We start from the raw sequence: 19,482 nt of genomic DNA on the forward strand, positions 1-19,482 counted from the left end.
TTAAATCATTTGAAAACTTCTCGAATGAAAACAAACCATATCAATCTAAACATATGAAGTAAGGCAACAACCTGTGGGATATGCAGTTTCGAAAACACTCACAAATTTATAGAGTTTCACTCGATAATAATAGAACGTTCCAATTTTTAAAAGTCTAGAAAGTAAAATAATGAATCAACATGGTAGTTTATGCTTCAATGTTGATTCCACAACTCCCATACAGTGCTACAATTAAAATGAGATAATGGATTTTGATTGCTTGTCTGGGGGAAAAGGGAAAGTACAAGTAAGGGCTAAGGTAATATAAAAGTTGCTCTGTTTATAATCCTTCTTATGAATTGATTCATAAGTATTATACCCCCCAAAAAAGAAAGACAAAGGAAAGAATATTAATATGGTAAGTCCATTTGCAAATTTGGAACTGTTAAATCGAAATATTTTATTGATTTTTCTTAACAAGAATTTATTTCTTTAATAATAGCCGTCGTCTGTCTGTGTGTTCGCAAAAGCGGTGTCCCGTAACGGAAACACAAAATTTTCAAAATGCGCACGAATGTCAAATGCGATATATTTCTGTCCACTTTGTTGCGACGGGTTAATTTAAAGGACGGGCGACCCCGTGGATTTTTCCACGGACTAACGACTTCTATATTGTAATGCACGTATACGCCTGTCCGTCCGTCTGTCTGTCACGCAAAATGGTAGCTTAGCTGCGCAAGTAGCAAGAAGCACGAAATGCAGTATAAAAAGGATAGGCGAACCCGTGCATTTTTCACGGGGTAACGACTAGTAATCACAATATTTATATCATATTTCACTTTTTTAGGGAAAAATTATTGTATTACTGGCAACATTTGCAATTGTTTTCATTGTGGTAAATAATAAACATCTGCCTTAAAAAAATATACAATGTTTTGATCCTCACGCTTCCTGCAAATGCAATAAAAAATACACAATAAACAATTCAAATAGTTCCAGTAGTTATGTTCAATTTACATGCGACAAGGCGGCGAATGATTTTAGTAACTATATTCCCGCTGGATTTCAATGCAGACAACTTACTCGGGAAGAACATCTAAACGATTCGAAACAAACAAAGGTGTTTAGAAACATTGGTTGTGAACTCAGATGCACAGGTAGATCTTGTAAAGAAACTGGTTTAATAATAAGGCAATGATAAATTGATTTTTTCAATATTTGGTACGAATTTATACACATCTGCATTGCCATTGAAAACATCAAGTCCTTAAACGTTTGAATGGTTGACAAAAGAGAAAGAATCTTTAGGACCTTTTAAACCGCATGTAAATTTTTATTTATACAGATATTATATATTTAACTATATATTTGTAACAGAATAGTTTTAAAATACTCTAAATATATCACTTATGTGTAAATATTTATATGTTTATTATTATTTAAATTCTCATTTTAAAATTCAACCTAAACGTGTATAAAGTCCATTTTTTGTTATAAAAAACAAACTACTATAGTTCTTTTTGAATTTGCAGTTGCGTGTAGAATGATGTCTGCATAATCATTTCCTGATGAATAATAAATAACCATTCGGTACGGCTTTCGGCTAATTTACTAGACATTTTATGACAGCATATCAGCTCGTTTTTGAAGCCATTGTTAATATAATACAATAGTAACCAATTAAAAATAAAGAAAGAAAAAGGAAAAAGAAGAAAGCAAACACTTAACTATTTGCAGAAAAATAGAATAAATTGTGTTTCGCAAAACGCTTTCAGTTTTTTTTATTAATTTTATCTTTTTTTATTATGCAGATTAAGTTCTGGTATAGTGCCAAAATTATTCGTTAGCAAGAAGCAGTTGCATACGATCTACAAATGGTAACATAAAAACTGACACAACGACGGTTTTGGGGGCATTTTTAAAGCTGGCAAAAGAAATCGAAATTTGGCTGCGAAAATGCAATTTTTGTATGTGCGTATTCTATTTACCGTCCATGTCAGCTGCAACGAATATTTACAAAATATCTGGAAAAAGAGGCAAGCTGACGTCAGCAAGAGCTTAAAAGGGAGGCGAATATGTTAAATTATTATCTTTAGCGAAGCCTCTGAAACGTAAATCACGTTCTCTGCCAAGGTCACATGCATTTACTTGCAACATTCTGGTAGCTCAATCCACTACACGCACCTAACTTGTTTTTTTATCAACGAAATATAATAAAACACGTTTACTATCCGAAATGGACTTAAATTTCTTAGTTTTTTCCTTCATTCTTATTATCTCTTGTTCATTTCATTTCTTTTCTAGACTAGAAAGTCTAGGATAACTACCTTGTTCCAGGAATTAACGGGGCACAAATTAACGTTAACACGATTTAGCTCAACTGACTTACAAAAAGTATTAAAATAACGCGAATCAGGAAATATTTTCATTTTAGAAAAGGGTTTCTTTGACCACTAGCTTCTCTTCTTTTCTTCAGAACTCTTACAATATGAGCTGCCCTAATGCCTGCCTTAAAGGAGAATGAACAGCATCAGGACGATACTAATTTCATTTTTGCGTCAATTCAGCAATTAGAACAAATTATGTGTGTGCGTGTGAGCTTTGTATTGCGATTGTTTGGAAAATGAAATTCTGAAACTTTAATTTCAGATTTTAAATTAACTAGTCATTTTTTTATATCTTCCCGGATGTTTACATTACACTCTAATAAGAGTCATTTAATTACCGCGAATTTTTAAAATATGCGCTAATTTTGTGCCATGTTAATTTACTAGAATAAGGTATCTACCCTGGGCCTTAGAAATTGTTATTTTTGGAAAAGACAATAAGAAAGCTTCGTTTCATCTTCAACGTAAAGACAATTTCACTTTCAATTTCACTTTAGGAAAGAATCCGACATTCATTCATTGCTTGCAAAGTATTTTATCGAAGCATTCAGTTACCGTTGCTCTTGCTGTTTGAAACTCCAGAATAATTATTTGCAATATAATGTTTGGCCACCAGGACATCGTAAGTAAAAATTGACCTATGCTCGTCAGCTAGCTAGCTAGTCAGTGTATTGATTGTTTGCTTGTATATTTTTCGCGCTGAAATTGAGCCATTCGTAATGCATGGTTGTGAAATATGAACATTTTCAAAACAACAATCACGACAAATTAATGTGCGTTACTTGAAAATGCTAGGCAGGGTAAAAAGACTTTTTGCTTGGAAAGAATATTACAAACCAGGAACTGTACAATGGTCTATCATCAATATCCGCAAAGATTAGGAAACAAAGATTCAGTCTGGCTAGGCATTGTGTCCGTCACAATGAAACTCATCGAGAGGAAGAAACGAGAGAGGAAGACATCGAGATGTTAATTTCTGACACGAGATTACACTTGACTATGGAACTTCGAGTATCGAAATCGTAAAGTTCGACGTAAAATTGTGGAGTCGATTCGGGACAAAATTTGGCCAAGGTGACATGAGGTGAGGTGATTTTTTTATTTGTTTGTTTGTTTACTAAGTAAAAGCTGGATATATGAATGGTGGTTTGCTAACCTCACTAATTGCTAGGACTACATAAAGCTAGCTGGATACCCAGTTGTTTGTTTTTAGGAGCCTCAAGGGCAATTCTCTGGAATTTTTGTTCATCTAGTAAAGAGCATCATACAGGGATTAAGGCCTTAATGTTTTTCAAATGAGAGGAAAACACTTTATAAGCCAGCTTTAGATCACTTAACATAAAAAAACTATGCTTGCCTTCATTCACAATAAATTCAATCTACAAGTTGATAAGAACAGCATGACGATAAGGACTATCTTCACCGAAATGTTAGATGTTTAAAAACGCATGAAATTTTTTTTATATTTCATAGAGGGTTTTAAAGTGACTTTATATCATACTATGTATGATATTCTTATTTATCTTCGCGGTCAAACACCTTACAAAATTTTTTGACAAAGAAAAAATCAGTTCGATATTTTCAGGATTTATTCGCAGAAACCATATGCATTAAATAATTCTACTTGTGCACTAATATAAAAAAAAGTTACCTAGGACAGGTGGTGAACTACAAGAGAGGACATTTCACGATAACAATAAAATATCAAGTCGTTTTTAAATTATCTTTTTAAATAAACCTTTGGGCTGTGTAGTAGCTGCAATGCTGCTAATTTTTGAAAAATTAACCGATATTTGCAAGTTAGGGCTTTCGAACATCTTTAAATTTCTCCCGTAACTGGCAAGTCTGTAGAAAGTACCCAGTTTTTCTACTATCAAAGAACATCTTTTATTTCTGCGTTTTGTCCTCCTTTTATGATTTTAGTGTTATCACATCAGCTCCAAATAATTTTCTTTCAAAAATCAAGATGATTTTGACGATATATAGGGAGAAACCCGAACTTAATAAGAACATTACGTCATGTCTGTTATATCTTTTTGATTACCATAGGTGGTTAGTTTTTTATATCTCATTGTAATGTAGTATATAAACTGTCTTTTGGAATATTCTTGCATTGCTGATGTTGGCCGCGCTTACTACCGAAAACTTTAATAAAATAAAAATAAAAAAGAATTAATTATTAATTAAAACCGACTTGATTTTTTCAAAAAAAATATTACCCCATTTTAGCCATTATTAGCCGTTATTGCATAACATAGATCGATGACAGTTGTAGCTGTTGAAACGTAGCCTAGAATAAACTTTTTTCATACCTGGTAAATGTCTATATATTCATTAATTTTTCTTCTTATTTTTCTTCCTACGTTTATGTCGTTTTCCGTTATACTTATAATAAAAAGTCCTAAAACATTTAATAAACTACAAACTACACTATAAAATACAAAGACATTGACATTTTTTACCAGTTATGCAAAAGTATAAAAAGGTGCAATTGCAACTTAAGTGATGAATATTTTTAAATAATTAAACGAGCATTATGTAATTAATTATGACAGAAGTTGGCAAGTTTCGTTGAGTTATCTTGCAGCACTGATTTTAACAAAATTTATTTAGCACTCACGATTCCGTTTATATAAAGTATTAAAAAAGAAATTAGCGTGAGAAAGACTTATTAGCTATGCTTCCTAAATAAACCAATCTAAGATTTTGTCAAGTTTTATGTAAACGACGCATGGAATATTTGTTTATATAATGAAGAAAATAGACAGTCAGCAAGAAAAATATACAATTTGAGTATATTGTACCAAAATGCGATTGAATCTTTGATAGCTAGTTCACTGTTATAAATTTTTAAAGAAAGGTAATTTTGAGGTTTCTTGCCTTCTTGACAATTCCAGAAATCAAATTTTGTGAAAACTTTTAAAATCCTTAGAAGGCAAAGTTTTATTCCGCAAAAGCGTTAAAACGTTAAGCCGTGGAATTAAATTCCGCAATATTGTAGATCAAAGGTAAAATTCTTGGAAATCAGCGTTGTAGTTCAAAGTACTTTTAAAAATCTTTGTCACATGTGTAAAAGACTGCCAGTATATTTGATCACCAATTACGAAATTAAAAGAGGTGTTACAACTATAGCTAAACTAAATTCGTCTCAATGAGTATAAAACTAGTAAAAGCAAATAAATGGTTTTAAATAGATAGTAAAAAAATAAGTTTTAACATCTCATTACTCAGTAAAAAACAGTCATAACACTTCATATAAGATAATAAAGTACTTTTGCTCACTCTACAAGCTCGCCCGGTAGTGTGTTTCTCTTGCCTAAAACAATCATGGATAAAATTAAAGAAACAAAGTTAGTTTCGTCATTTTCCTTTAAGTACGCACACGTAGGCCAGGTAGAGAACGTATTAAATTCACTAGTAGCATTCGTTAGCACCTTACAACGAAATAATTCACGTCGTGGCCCACGACAGATCACCAAACCAAACCAAATAACTTAAGGTCCGAAGTTTAATTCTGCTGTAAACATTGACAAGTTTAAAATACACGACTCTAATATAGAACAACCAATGTAATCACTTGTGGCGGGTAAATTCAAAAATTAGCCGTGCTGTTTCATTATATTTTATCCATGATTGTAGTAATCAAGAAAACACCGCGCATATTTTGCTGTGTTTGGGATTGGCTGGTTCGTCTCGCCGCCCTGGTTTAAAAGAAGGGAATAGACGTTGCATATTTGTGCACTCGTAATTTAAAAAATGCAATTGTGCAAATCAACACTTCCTATAAAACAGAAAAAACACTAATGGGGAAGTAATTTTACAGTACACTAGCAGCATGGATAAAGCAATGTCATTGGAATTGCAGCAACGCAATTGGGAGCAATTTACAGAATACCAGCTGTGCCAATAAAACATTCCATGTGAGTAAATTTAAGGGAACATTCAAGCTAACCATCTCTCAAAATAGGATAAAACGGTCTGGCTGTCTAACCTGCCATCAACATTTTCCTTCAAGCACTGTATAATAAGAACCTTGTAGTCATTGTTTTTTACCATATCGACTTGCTGTTCACGTAAATCTGGTACTGGTTGTTGCCTTATGCACATTTCACAAAACAGTACACCGAAGCTGTATACATCAAGCTGAAAGAATTGAAATAATAAAAAGTCTGACTTTTACTTGGTTTTTCTTACATTAGAAGATTGACCATTCTTACCCACAATAGGTATCTCCATTTCTGAAAACCTTTGCTATTATTAAATTTGTTTAAGTCAAGGAACCTGACACTATGAAACTTTAATTTTATCTATATGATGCTTGCCACGCATTTTTGCACTTTACGTATTAAAACAGGGTAGCCACTAATAAATATATTTTTATCACAGTATATTACAGCACTCTTTTATGTATATTGTTTCCGTTTTTAAGTATTTTGTAATGAAAGATTTTAGTGCATAAATCGAACATGAAGTATCTTTTGGGAAGAAATATCCAATATATCCAAGCACAAAGACATGTCCAAGTACTATGTTTTCTTAAGCATTTATTTTTTTTATTTTTCATTTATATGTTTCCTTAATTCTGAAGTTCAATGACTGAAGAAAGAAAACGAGAAAGATAATATTTTGAGAAAAACTTATTCCAAACATTCACTTCCCCTATATCTGTTTTCAATTCCAATTTATCAAACCGGTATAAATTGTTTACAAGCCTCTTTGAACCGTTTACTTAGTCAACCATTCAATATTTGTCAAATTTAGCTGTTGCAGTTAACAAATGTGCATGTGAGGCGAAAAAAGTTTAACATAATATGTAGATTAATTGAGACAAGCTTTCCACAAGTTAAACACATAACGCGATTACAAACGTAGAAAAATATACCAACTAAGAAACTTAAAAATATCAAAATATGAACAATATCATAGTAAAATACATCTTACTGGAAAAAGACCAATAACAAGTTCAGTTCCTTATTCAGGTATCACTTAGGCAAACGTTATGTTTCAGATTTTTACTTGAAGGAACTTTTGTCAGTAAAGATAACAACGAATGCTGACATAATCAAAAAACTTGTAGTTTACAGTCCAGATTATTACAGGGAAACTCGCAATTGGCATTTCGTTGGTTTTAAAATGTTCATTATGGTGTGCAAATCAGCTGTGCAATTTTTTTATCTCTGCTTTGTCACAAATCTAAATTTATTTTACCCTTTATTTGTGCACAGCTTGAAACACTCACCAATATGGTATACAGAATCATCAGCTTTTGAGAAATAGTTGAAGAGATATTGGGTTAAAAAGGCTTTTAATAATGTCAGGTGGGTTAATCCAGCTTTAGAAGTTAGTTCTAATTATCAACGGAGAAGAATTTAGTTATTTTTCGCCATTTCCAAGTTACAATGCCTCAAGCTTGCAGCGCGAAATGCACCAACATGTATTGATGTCAATCTAAGTGCCTTGACGTCGTGCCATAACGTTTAAAAAGTTAGCATATACGTCATACTTTTTTAGGCTAGTTCAAAGAGAAATTAACATATATAGTTTGCCTGCTACAGACAAACACGCACAACTTACGCAATCGTATATTAGATTCGTGGAAAAATCCACTAAGGCAGAGGGACAATGGAAAAAAGTGTTATTTAATTTTGATAACGTCACTATTAACCTGTCGATACACTAAAAAATATTTTTAACAGTGTATTTATCCTTTGCCTATCTGGGTAGAGCTTGAAGCTGTGTTCAAGAAAAATTTTAGGATCATGTGTTAACGGAACGTTATTAGTGTATTGTGATGACTTCATTAATTAAAATCAATGAACCTTTTAGACATGCATTTGTCGGCGACTTCAAAGTAAACTGAACACAACCACTTTGCATGTAACAGACATAATCAACGTAATATCGCATAAAAGTCGGCAAATCCGTGAAAAAGTTTATTAGGCAGAAGAACAATGGAAAAGACAGGAGGAAATATCAATTTTGATGACGTCTGACCGTAAAATAATAATGTTAAATTACTTTGTGAAGATAATAGGTTTTAGTACCTTGTCAGACAGGGTAGTTTTGTTATTAGCACTCAAAATCTAGTAAAATCTAGTAATTTATGTACCGCTACACTAGCCTGGCACCCTTCGGTGCTTTACTAGGTCGGTAATAAAAACGGCGAGAAAAAAGTGCCTAATTAAAGTTCTACCGGCTTAAAATAAGCCGTAGAACAATAACACAGACTAAGCATGTTAATACAATAGACTGGTCGATAATCAATTAAGTTTTCATGATGTTTATTTTTAGAAAAATGTTTACCTGTTGCATTTACTATGAAGAGCTTAAAGCTTGAATCAAAATATTGTTATAGAAACATGTGTTTCAACAAAAGTGCAAGGAGTTGAAAGGCTTTAAAGATTTTGCTGATGTTAGCAAAGACACACAAATATAAGCAAACTTTTTTTAAAACAATTCGTCATCCCGTTGTGTGGAGCTTAAAATACTGATTAAGGGAAATGATAGGATAATGTGATTTTCAAAAACGGTTAAGAAGATAATAGAATTTTAAATTATTTTGATAACGTCATCAATCAGTTTTTTTTGAAATTTTAAAAGTATTTTTGACGCCAGTCTTATTTTGATAACGTCATCAATCAGGTTGTTTTGAAACTTTAAATGTGTGTTTGAAGTCAGTCTTGAGGATTGTTCGATATCGCTAGAAATTCTCGTAGTTATAACTAACTAGAATTTGTCGGCGAAAGTAAATTATATTAAAAGATTTTTGCTGAAGTTAAGGAAGTTTGAAACTCAAAGAGAACTCTTTAAGGAATAGTTGCCTTGCATTTATCCTTCATCACATTCAGATACCACCCTGCGCTGCGAATAAAAGTTCATGATAAATGTTGATTTTAAAGACCAGACTGACTGGCTTGGTCGTTTGCTTTATAAGAAAGTCCCCACAATAAATCAATTTTGTTTATGTCTTTGTAAGTGATGAACTATTTATAATTGAGAATGTTTTCACATTTGCCAAACAGGTAGCTGAATCAAAAAACAATGGAATATATTTCTCTTTATTGTAATGGCCACGTACACAAAGTAATTAGAAGAAGTTCAAGATCAAAATAGAATGTTGAACAACATGTAAAAAACATTATTTTCATTATTTTATATTGCTGAACTTCCCCCCAAAAAGATAAAGAAAGTAAAGATGCAAGAAATAAAGATGAAGCCACCACATTAAGCATTCGATTTGACATGAATGTTTTCGATCTGTATATTTATTCAAATTTACCGCCATCTCATCATAACAAACTTTCGTTCGAATTTAATAGTATGTTGAGGAAAAGGGACTTTAAACTAAACAAAATATTGTTGCTGGTCATGACAGATATCTCTTTACTTCAAAGAGGTTTAAACGAAGCTCTTAAAATGCTTTTAATACAATAAAATATTCTTGGTTATCTCGAGTTATAGATTTTATTCTTGATGTTTACCAGTAGGTAAATCCAAAACCCACTTATTTTCACCCCATACAGCCATGAAGATTCTTAAAAACCGTTCCTAGGAAAATACCTGGATACTTAGTTGTGAAGTATAGTTATTTATTTGTTATTATAGTAGTTATCTTAATAGATTTTAGGATTTAGAAATCAATAATTTTTTTAATAATTATCACCTTCCACCTGTAACTGCCTTGGATAAGTTTGCAAAGATGGATTACCCAATACGTTTGGGTTGATAACGCCATAAAAAATACTTACATCCCGTTATCTCTGTAATCGTTCATCAAAAGGACCTGATTCTATATATTTTCTTGATGATCATTTCACACCTCTACACATTAGAGGCAACGGCTTAACGAAATTTTTCGCATATCAACAGGCTGATGACGTCATCAAAATTCCTTCTTGCATATCTCAGCGACACCACTTAATGGTATGCATTATTTTAATAAGGGTTGCGAATGTTACATAATAGAAAGAACAGGCTAGAAATTTTTATTTCATTGTAATGACAAATTTAAGGCAAAATAAATTGAAAAAGGATTGGAATGGTCTACGCCATCTCCCTTATGGGTAACTAGGAGCAACCAGGGCACAAAATTGGGCCAACACATACATTTTCTTTATCAGTATTTCAGGCTCTACAAACTAATTCTTTGCATCTCCATTGTTGACGTTATCGTATTTCAAATGACAGATCTTCCTCATTGTTCCTCCGCCTAAGCTGATTTTTCTAGTGGAAATATATAATTGTTGCTTCCTTAATGATGTGGATTATTCCACACCCATTCAACTAGAACTGAATATTTTATTAACTTTTTTTATTACTATAAATAGATGTCCTGTAAGTATAAATAAAAGATAAGAAAATCTGAATTTGCTGCTGTGAAATAAAAATATAAGACACTCACTTTCGTGTTCTGAGTATTAGTACATGCTTCAGGTGCGGAATATAATGAAGCACCAGGATAGGGCGTTTTTGAATGGTGAATAAGGTTAGCTGCACCAAAATCTGAGAGTTTTCCTCTCCATCCGTCTTTGCCACGGTACAATAGAACATTAGCACTACTAACATCGCGGTGGATAATAGGGGCAGGCTTGGACAGGTGAAGATAATTCAAAGCACGAATTGTATCGAAGGCTATCTGTAAACATTCTTGATCCACCAAATTTCTTTCCGTTATCAATGCGCGCAAGTCAGTTTCAAGGAGTTCCATTATAAATAATGGACAACCGTTATCGTTTGTTGCGCCGATAAATTGAACAAGGCATGGATGTCGACACCTGGATGCTATTGTCATTTCACGTTCAAATAGCCCACGACTGTAATCAGATATTATTAAGTTGTGAATTTTCTTAACAGCAACTTCAGTTCCACGAAACTTTCCAACTTCTACAGTTCCCCAACCACCATCACCTATTTTCTTCTTCATTAGATCTATTTCTTCACGCTTCAGTATCCAATCTAGTCCTTCATTTTTCTGGACTTCTCGATTTTGGCTTCTTCGTGTTAGAACTTGTGCATGAGATGACCTCAATCGTTCAGCCATTGCTTGATTTTGATTTCTTGTTTCTGCTAACTGTGCACGAAGGGACGTTAATTCTTCATCCTTTGCTTGAAGTTGCACACGAAGAAAAACCGATTGTTCAACCATTGCTTGATTTTCTTTCAATTGTGCACGAAGGAACGTTAATTCTTCATCTTTTGCTTCATTTTGATTGCTTGTTTCTACTAACTGTGCACGAAATGACCTCAATGGTTCAACCATTGCTTGATTTTGATTTCTTGCTTCTGCTAACTGGTCACGAAGGGACGTTAATTCTTCATCCTTTGTATCATTTTGATTTCTTGTTTCTGCTAACTGTGCACGAAGGGACGTTAATTCTTCATCCTTTGCTTGAAGTTGCACACGAAGAAAAACCGATTGTTCAACCATTGCTTGATTTTCTTTCAATTGTGCACGAAGGAACGTTAATTCTTCATCTTTTGCTTCATTTTGATTGCTTGTTTCTACTAACTGTGCACGAAATGACCTCAATGGTTCAACCATTGCTTGATTTTGATTTCTTGCTTCTGCTAACTGGTCACGAAGGGACGTTAATTCTTCATCCTTTGTATCATTTTGATTTCTTGTTTCTGCTAACTGTGCACGAAGGAATGTTAATTCTTCATCCTTTGCTTGATCTTGATCTCTTGTCTCTTCTAGTTGCGCACAAAGAAAAACCGATTGTTCAGCCATTGCTTGATTTTCATTCAATTGTGCACGAAGGAACGTTAATTCTTCATCTTTTGCTTCATTTTGATTCCTTGTGTGTACTAGTTGTGCGTGAAAGAATCCTACTTGTTCATCTTTTGCTTTATTCTGATTTCTAGTTTCTGCTAGTTGTCCACGAAGGGACGTTAATTCTTCATCTTTTGCTTGATCTTGATTTCTTCTTTCCACTACCGGTTTAAACGTTACTTTTTCAAATTTTCTTTCGAATTTTTGATAGATTGACGGGAGTTCTCCTTGAAATGCAAAATCTCTCATCTGATTACCTAATTTTTTTTCCATTGCCGGTAATTGATTTCTTTCCACGTTAAACCCTTCGTTCACCTTAAATAGAAAAATACTTAAATATTAATTCACTACAATCTTCTTAAAAATATATTTAGACAAGGACGTTTTTAATGACTTTGCTACATTTTTTTTTTAAATTATGAAATGGAAATACAGTATGGGTCAAGTTAAATGAAATAGTTTCTGTAAAAGTGTGTTTACTGTAATTATTGGGAAGGTAATGCTATTAATGATGCATTCACATAAAGAATTGAGCAAGTGATGGATCCAGATTTCTTTCAGGAAGGTGACTAGTTTAACTGAAGGAATTGCAGGTAGTAGGGTATCCAAACTACTTAGGTACATTGCTATGTCAAAATTATCAGTTGCATATATCTAGGCACTTTCGGGAGTTTTAAAGCTTTGTGTAGGAGTCTATAATGTTCTTGTTTTCAGAATGGCTGGGCCATTTGAAATTCAACGAGGGGTCAAACTTCCTTCTACGATAAATAGTTCAAAAGTTATGGCTATTTTAGTATGCGTAATTGGTAGCAAAAATTAGAAAAAATAAGTGCATTCCAAGTAGAACATTTTTGGCACCAAAACGACTGTTTTTAAACTCATTTTGAGACCTTTGCTACGTGTACAATAACTTTGGTATAACTAAACATTATAGAATGAAAATTTTAGGGTTGGTAAAATTTATGCTAAGAAAGACATTTGCAATTTTTTTTTCATATCTGACGTCATTATGCCGCCATTTTTACTTTTTCCATATATGGTAAAATATACATAACATTGGTAAAATAACTGTAAAAACTAACATAAAAATGAAAAGTAATCCTATCACGTAACTAGAAATAAGTAACTATAAACGTCACTAGAACTTAAAAGAAGAAAACCTATAAAATTATCACGTGATATGATGTGTATTTTACAGGCCAGACTGTTAACAGAGAAAGACGGGGGTAAAACTAAAAAGAAACCAGTAATAAATAAGCCATTGGCGAAGTTGCATCAAATTAATAAAAAAAAAAAAACTGTGATAAAACAGTATATAGTTCAAATTACAAAAAATATCATGTGATAATATGTGTATTTTACAGACCAGACAGTTAAATAGAGAAAGACGGGGGTAAAACAAAAAAGAAACCAGTTATAAATAAGTCATTGGCGAAGTTGCATTAAATTGCTGTGATAAAACAGTAATTAAAACTACAAAAAATATCACGTGATAAGGTGTGTATTTTACAGACCAGACAGTTAAATAGAGAAAGACGGGGGTAAAACTAAAAAGAAACCAGTTTTAAATAAGCCATTGTTGGCGAAGTTGCATTAAATTAAAAAGAACAGAACCATGGTAAAACAGTAATTAAAACTACAAAAAATATCATGTGATAAATATGTGTAATTTACAGACCAGACTGTTAAATTTAAAAAAGACGGGGGTAAGAACTAAAAAGGAAACCAGGTATATAAGCCATTTGCGAAGTTTGTATAGGTTAATTAACAGAATTGTGATAAAAACAGTAAATTAAACTATAAAAAATTATTGATGTTTTGCAGACCAGGCTGTTAAATACTGTAGAGAGATGGGCAAAAATCCAGAAAGAAACAAATATCAAAATCATAAAATTAAGCTAAATAAAAACTTTAATATAAAGTCATTGACATAATATAAGCATTTTATAGTCATGCCAGAAATACCATTTTTTATACAAAGTATATAAACACGTTTAACTGTACAACCACTGCATTCAGATGTTTGGCCAAGATATCTTGAAGTCAAATTCTAGTTAGTAATAAAAAAAGCATATAGGATAGGCAGAGCGGCATATTTCAAAGAACAAAATCTCAGAACAAAATCTCATACAGTCTACAAATGCCAATACAAAACTTGTATATACTAAAATTAAATGGACTAAAATAGACGACTTTTTCCCATTAAAATATTATATATCAACAAAACTAATGTATACCATGTGAACATAAACTATTATTATATACCAAATTAACGACATAATAAGCGAACTACAGCAATATCAAATCTCCCTTTTCAAAATCCAAAAGCAATGGAAATTTCCAAACGTTATCAGGTTCAGAAGCGTACAGCACACAATACTCGGATCTTTTAACATTCTTAGCAATCTTACTTAAGCTCATAACTTTTCCCTGTTTCCAATTTACCTCATCACTTCCCTCCTCTCTAACTCGATGACGAATATCCTTTCCAACAAGTAGGTTTGGATCTGCTAGAAATTCTTTCAGAAAATTACGTTATTTGCGACATTCTCGCTTCTCTAATGTTGAACATAAGTTCACTTTTCTGAACAGCAACAACATTGTCACGAACATCTTTTTTTAATAAAAAATTTTAATCTATAAAAAACACTAAACAAGCTGTGAAAACTAGCTAGACATACCTTATGCCTTAGCATCCATACTAGAGGTAATTATAGTGATAAAATAACAAACACAAAGCTTAACTAGCTAGCTAGAATATAACCCCAAATACCACCTAGCTATATAGTCGCTTAAATCTTTGTTTTACTATCTCTCACTATCTAGCTAAACTATAAATATATGTAACTATAAACATTGAACATCTCTTATTGTGAACAGTCTCTTATTAATATACAAAAGTGAACTAGTAGCTATAACCCCATAAACTTATTTTTGAGATTTAGTCCGCCATGTTTGTAGCTGTTGTTAGCTCTGTCTGCAAGGGGTGATCCAAAAGTGTCAACAAAAAAATGTGAAATCCGACAGCTTTTCCTTTTTCTAACTAACTATTAATTTGATAAGAACAATTCTACATACTTTAAACTTTACTACTTGATATGATAGAAGTTTAAATAACACATACAATACAAAAATAATCGCAACCTTAAAATTCAAAATCCTGTAACTCTTCAACGTTAACAGCTACAAACTTCTATCATCAATCAAAACAAACCTCGGCCTATTCTGTGCAAAGAGGTGTCTATCGAAAAATGCCTAATAAGGAAAAACATAGTCGGAAAATAGCTTTGGATGGGCACATACGTATAAAATCTCGGGAAAATCTGTCTACGGTATGCGAGTTCGCTACGGCAAAAAAAATTCTACGGCTTTTGATCACGTGACTAAACAGCCTAATATATCAGACTATCCTTTCCAGCTTTAAAAAATGGAGAAGAATTTCTTAAAAGAAGGATCACAAAGTGTAGTTAAATGGCCTCATTAATATGCCTTTAAAGATCAAGAAGAAAATGGTACCGGGATCGATCCTTCGTAACTATTCTCTTCTCTTGTTACGAGCAAGCTGCACTAATTTAAGTTGTTTTAGGTCTAAGTAGGTTTAACCCTATTCGATCCGGGGTTTTTCAAACATATTTTGACTCCGGGTATCCGCCCCCCAAATTGAATCGAACTTAGCACACTTGAATCAAACTTAGCACACTTATAGTACGTCCAAAAAGGAACAAAATCACAGCAATTAATTTTTTCTTGCGTCAGCATATTTTCTGTGACGTCATTAAAAGCTTTAAATTTGTTTAAAATGCCACTAGTAACGCAGATGTGCTGTTTTTTTCTTGAAACAACGGCATTTAAAATGTCACCTTTTTTGTCTTTAGTACTGATACAAAAGTCACGGGTCATCTTTTATTGTTGCATCAATGCATTTGCTTTGTTCACAATGAATTCACTGACAAAGTTACCGGTAATTAATGGATGGTTGGGCATGTCGTTTATATTGTCTTAATTTTTCGCGCTTTTAGTCAAAAAATAATTTAACGATCAGAAAAACACTAAATGTCAATCTTGCGACCTTTTTCGTTTATTGTCTATTTTATTTCTATGGCTTTTATGGAGTTTAGAAAATAGATTTTTAATATGCCAAACATGTATGTTTATACAGTTTATCAACAACAAGTCTCTTAAAATAATACGCTAACTGTGTGTTTTCGTACGTAAAAGGCAAAGTGAATGTGTTTGTTTACTTTAAAAAAAAGCCACAGTAATATGTCACAAAAAATTAAACTAAAATCGTTGAAACTTTCTCTGAAAAAGAAAATACAATACTTTACAAAAATCAATTCCAGTGCTTTTTGTTTTTCTAAAAACTTACTAATTTTTTTTCTTCAAAAGTGAACAAAAATAGTTTAACGATGAAAAGAGTATCTGTTTCAATTTAACGGATTCTTTGTTGTTGTTTATTTTATTCAAGACTTTTGCTGAAATTTAAAAATATATTTTCAATACTTAGTGTCTGTAAGTGAATTTCTTCACGGATTAGACAAATAGTCTTTTATAATAACATGCTAACTGCTTGTGTCCGTATGTAACAGGCAGAGTAGATATGCAGGTTTTTCTTTGAAAATAGCCACAATATTATTTTATATTTTTGTACTTTCTTTTTAATGCTCCTTCTTTATTTATAAAATAGTCAGAATAACTTCTTCAGTTCACTATAATTAACTTTTATTACTCCCTTAAGCATGCGTGTATTTCCAACTATTGTCTCTTTTCTTTCCACGGTACTAATATGTAGCTTCTGATATCAATCTTCTGTTTCCGTATGTCTGTAATAAGAAAAGTAGAAGAGTGGCTTCTTCTTAAAAATAGCGCAATAATATATCACATTTGCTAAACGAACATTTTCATTGTCTGTTTAATGCTGTTTTCATAACAAAAATTAAAAGAGTTTGTCGCACAAAAGTCACGAATAATTACTTTTCATTGTTTTCTTAAAGCATTACTTTTGTTGTATAAATATGTTTTATTAAAATTATTATTATTATTATTTATTAAAAAATGTTTTTTGGCTATTTCGTTTCAAACGTTTGAATTGTTCTAGTTTTTTCAACGAAATTAAAAAACAAAAAAATAGATAAGGCGTACAATAAATTTAAAGAAGTTTGTGTAAATAGATATTCTATTTTCTGTCTTTTTTGTTCTCAAAGAAAGTATTACATAATGTACGATCTGTGAAATTTATTTCATGAATTTTATTTTACATTCCCGAGTCTATAGTGGGGGCATGAAACTTTCCACGAATCTTTATCACACAAGAAAAGGAATTTGTGAGGGAGACACGCTCAAATGCCACGTGATTGCCGACTTTCAGCATTTTTCAACTTTCCTAAACTTGGATATATTATACACTAATTGAAATTAAATTTAGTGGTGATTAACTTAATTTGGTGATTCATAGAAAACACGGAGTAAAAATGACCTGGAAACGAGTTATATACAATATAACTCATTGACAGGACTCTTTTTGAAAAATATATACCGTATTTACACTACTTAAAAATTGACTCACGGGGTACTCCATTAATTAGAGAGCGGCGCTAATAAGAGGACGTCGCTAATGAAATAATTTTCACAATGACTAATGGAAGAACTTGTTAAAAAGGAGGAATCATTATAACCTTTTTCCAATGTCTAAAATAATATTTTACAACAAATAAAAACTTTCTAAATCTTCATACACTGGTCCTTCTTTATCTGTACCATATTTGACATAACTATGCTGCTGTTGTGGATGAAGGGGAGGGGGGATTAATGAATTTCCATAGTACATATGCCTTGTGTACCGTTTGTTGAACAATGGGCTGCTGGCCAGGTATTGTAACCATGCGTACCAAAAGAGTTATAAATCGGTCATGACCTTGTTGCTGCTCTTTTTTCTTTCTTCTTTTGGTTTCGCTACCACTTGACTCATCAGCTTGCAACTGTCTATAGATGTTTTGACTGCAAATACTTTGCCATGTGCCATATTGTTTGTATTCTTGAAATACTTTTATTCCAGAAGCAGCTTCCATGCAGGTTGTTATGTAGAATTTAAACGTTAGGCTTGTTTGATTAGTGTCGATGGAAAATTCGATTCCTCTGGACTCACACCTTCCTTTCAGCTTTTCAATTACTGACTTATAATATTCGGTCTCTTTTTAACGTTTTAAACATTGGTTAATAGCAGCTTTTTGTCATCTTTTTATTTTCAAGAATAATCACTAAGTTGTTAACCATATTTCTTGGCCAATGTAATTCCCTTCCAGTTTTATTTCTTTTTTTCTTCGTGCCTTTTTTCATTAAAACTTCAAAACGATTCTCCTCCTCTTTACTCTCATCAGATGACATTGGATTGTCATGTGTTATTGTTGATAAAAATATCAAATTCTATTCAATAAACAAAAAAATATATATAATAATGATTAGGTTTGTAACGCGTTATCACCAATTATAAATTTTAACTTACCACTTATGCAGGCAGGTTGGTTTGTTTGCGCCTTTAAAGCTTGCGCTTTATGTGTTTAAAACAAACTTGCGGGGGGCGTTCAAAATCACGTCGAGTATTGTATTACTGCCCATTCGTATTTCTGCCCCGAAAAACAAAATCCGATTTTATTTAGTTTCCCTTGACAAAAAGTAGACGTCTAATGCCGTGCCTCACTATTGGCGATTGTATCAGCACATTCTCCTGTAACTTTTGAATAACGTCGACATTAATTAATTATGTCAATGTAGACGTCATCTTTTTGTCAAACATATTAGACTAAATTAAGTTTAAAACGGCAAAAATAATGCATCTAATCTAGGCTTTAGACAACCTAAATTGAAGTAAGTATTAGTGCCTATAATGAAGATTTGAAAATAAGCCAAAATTGTCTAACCTGAGAATGTTCTTGTTTCACACGTACAAGGTCAGCTTTAGTGTCAGTTACTTCTACTTGGTCTTGTTGATTTTGGATTGTATTTTCTAATAACTGCACAAAAGAATTTTTTTCATCGCTTTTTAAGAACATTTGGAATTGTCTTTGAAATGGAGCATTTTCCGCCCTTTCTAATTGCATCTGATTGTCTCCTTGATTTTCCATCGCTGATAGTTGACTTTTTTCCGCATTATTCCCTTCGTTCACCTTAAATAGAAGATTACTATTACTACTATCACTAAATTAGTATTAATTGACTTCAATTTTTTAAGATCATATTGAGACAAGGACGTTCTTATTGATAGTGCTAAAAAACTTAAATTTTTAAATGGCAATGCAGTATGGGTCAAGGTATGTGGAGTATTTTCAGAACAAGTCATTTACAGTA

General features: G+C 32.3%; 1 protein-coding gene and 1 long non-coding RNA gene across 3 annotated transcripts; both read right to left on the minus strand.

The window, feature by feature from the left end:
- Positions 1 to 3,937: 3,937 nt before the first annotated feature.
- Positions 3,938 to 19,408, minus strand: LOC130645160 (probable serine/threonine-protein kinase DDB_G0271682). 2 transcript variants are annotated; one of them, XM_057451051.1, is made up of 3 exons: positions 19,056 to 19,408; positions 10,768 to 12,453; positions 3,938 to 6,509 (listed from the first exon to the last, which is right to left on the minus strand). In XM_057451051.1, the coding sequence occupies exons 1-3, from the start codon at positions 19,257 to 19,259 to the stop codon at positions 6,309 to 6,311; spliced, it is 2,091 nt and encodes a 696-aa protein (XP_057307034.1). In that variant the 5' UTR covers positions 19,260 to 19,408; the 3' UTR covers positions 3,938 to 6,308. The 2 variants fall into 2 exon arrangements, with proteins under 2 accessions (XP_057307034.1, XP_057307035.1); XM_057451052.1 differs by lacking the exon at positions 3,938 to 6,509 and adding an exon at positions 6,538 to 10,589.
- LOC130645162 (uncharacterized) lies at positions 12,924 to 19,049 on the minus strand. The gene is made up of 2 exons (XR_008982685.1): positions 15,283 to 19,049; positions 12,924 to 14,188 (listed from the first exon to the last, which is right to left on the minus strand). It is a non-coding gene; the product is annotated as an uncharacterized LOC130645162 (long non-coding RNA).
- Positions 19,409 to 19,482: the final 74 nt, after the last annotated feature.

This window comes from Hydractinia symbiolongicarpus, chromosome 5 (assembly GCF_029227915.1).
Source record: "Hydractinia symbiolongicarpus strain clone_291-10 chromosome 5, HSymV2.1, whole genome shotgun sequence".
In the NCBI taxonomy this organism is placed as follows: Eukaryota; Metazoa; Cnidaria; class Hydrozoa; order Anthoathecata; family Hydractiniidae; genus Hydractinia; species Hydractinia symbiolongicarpus.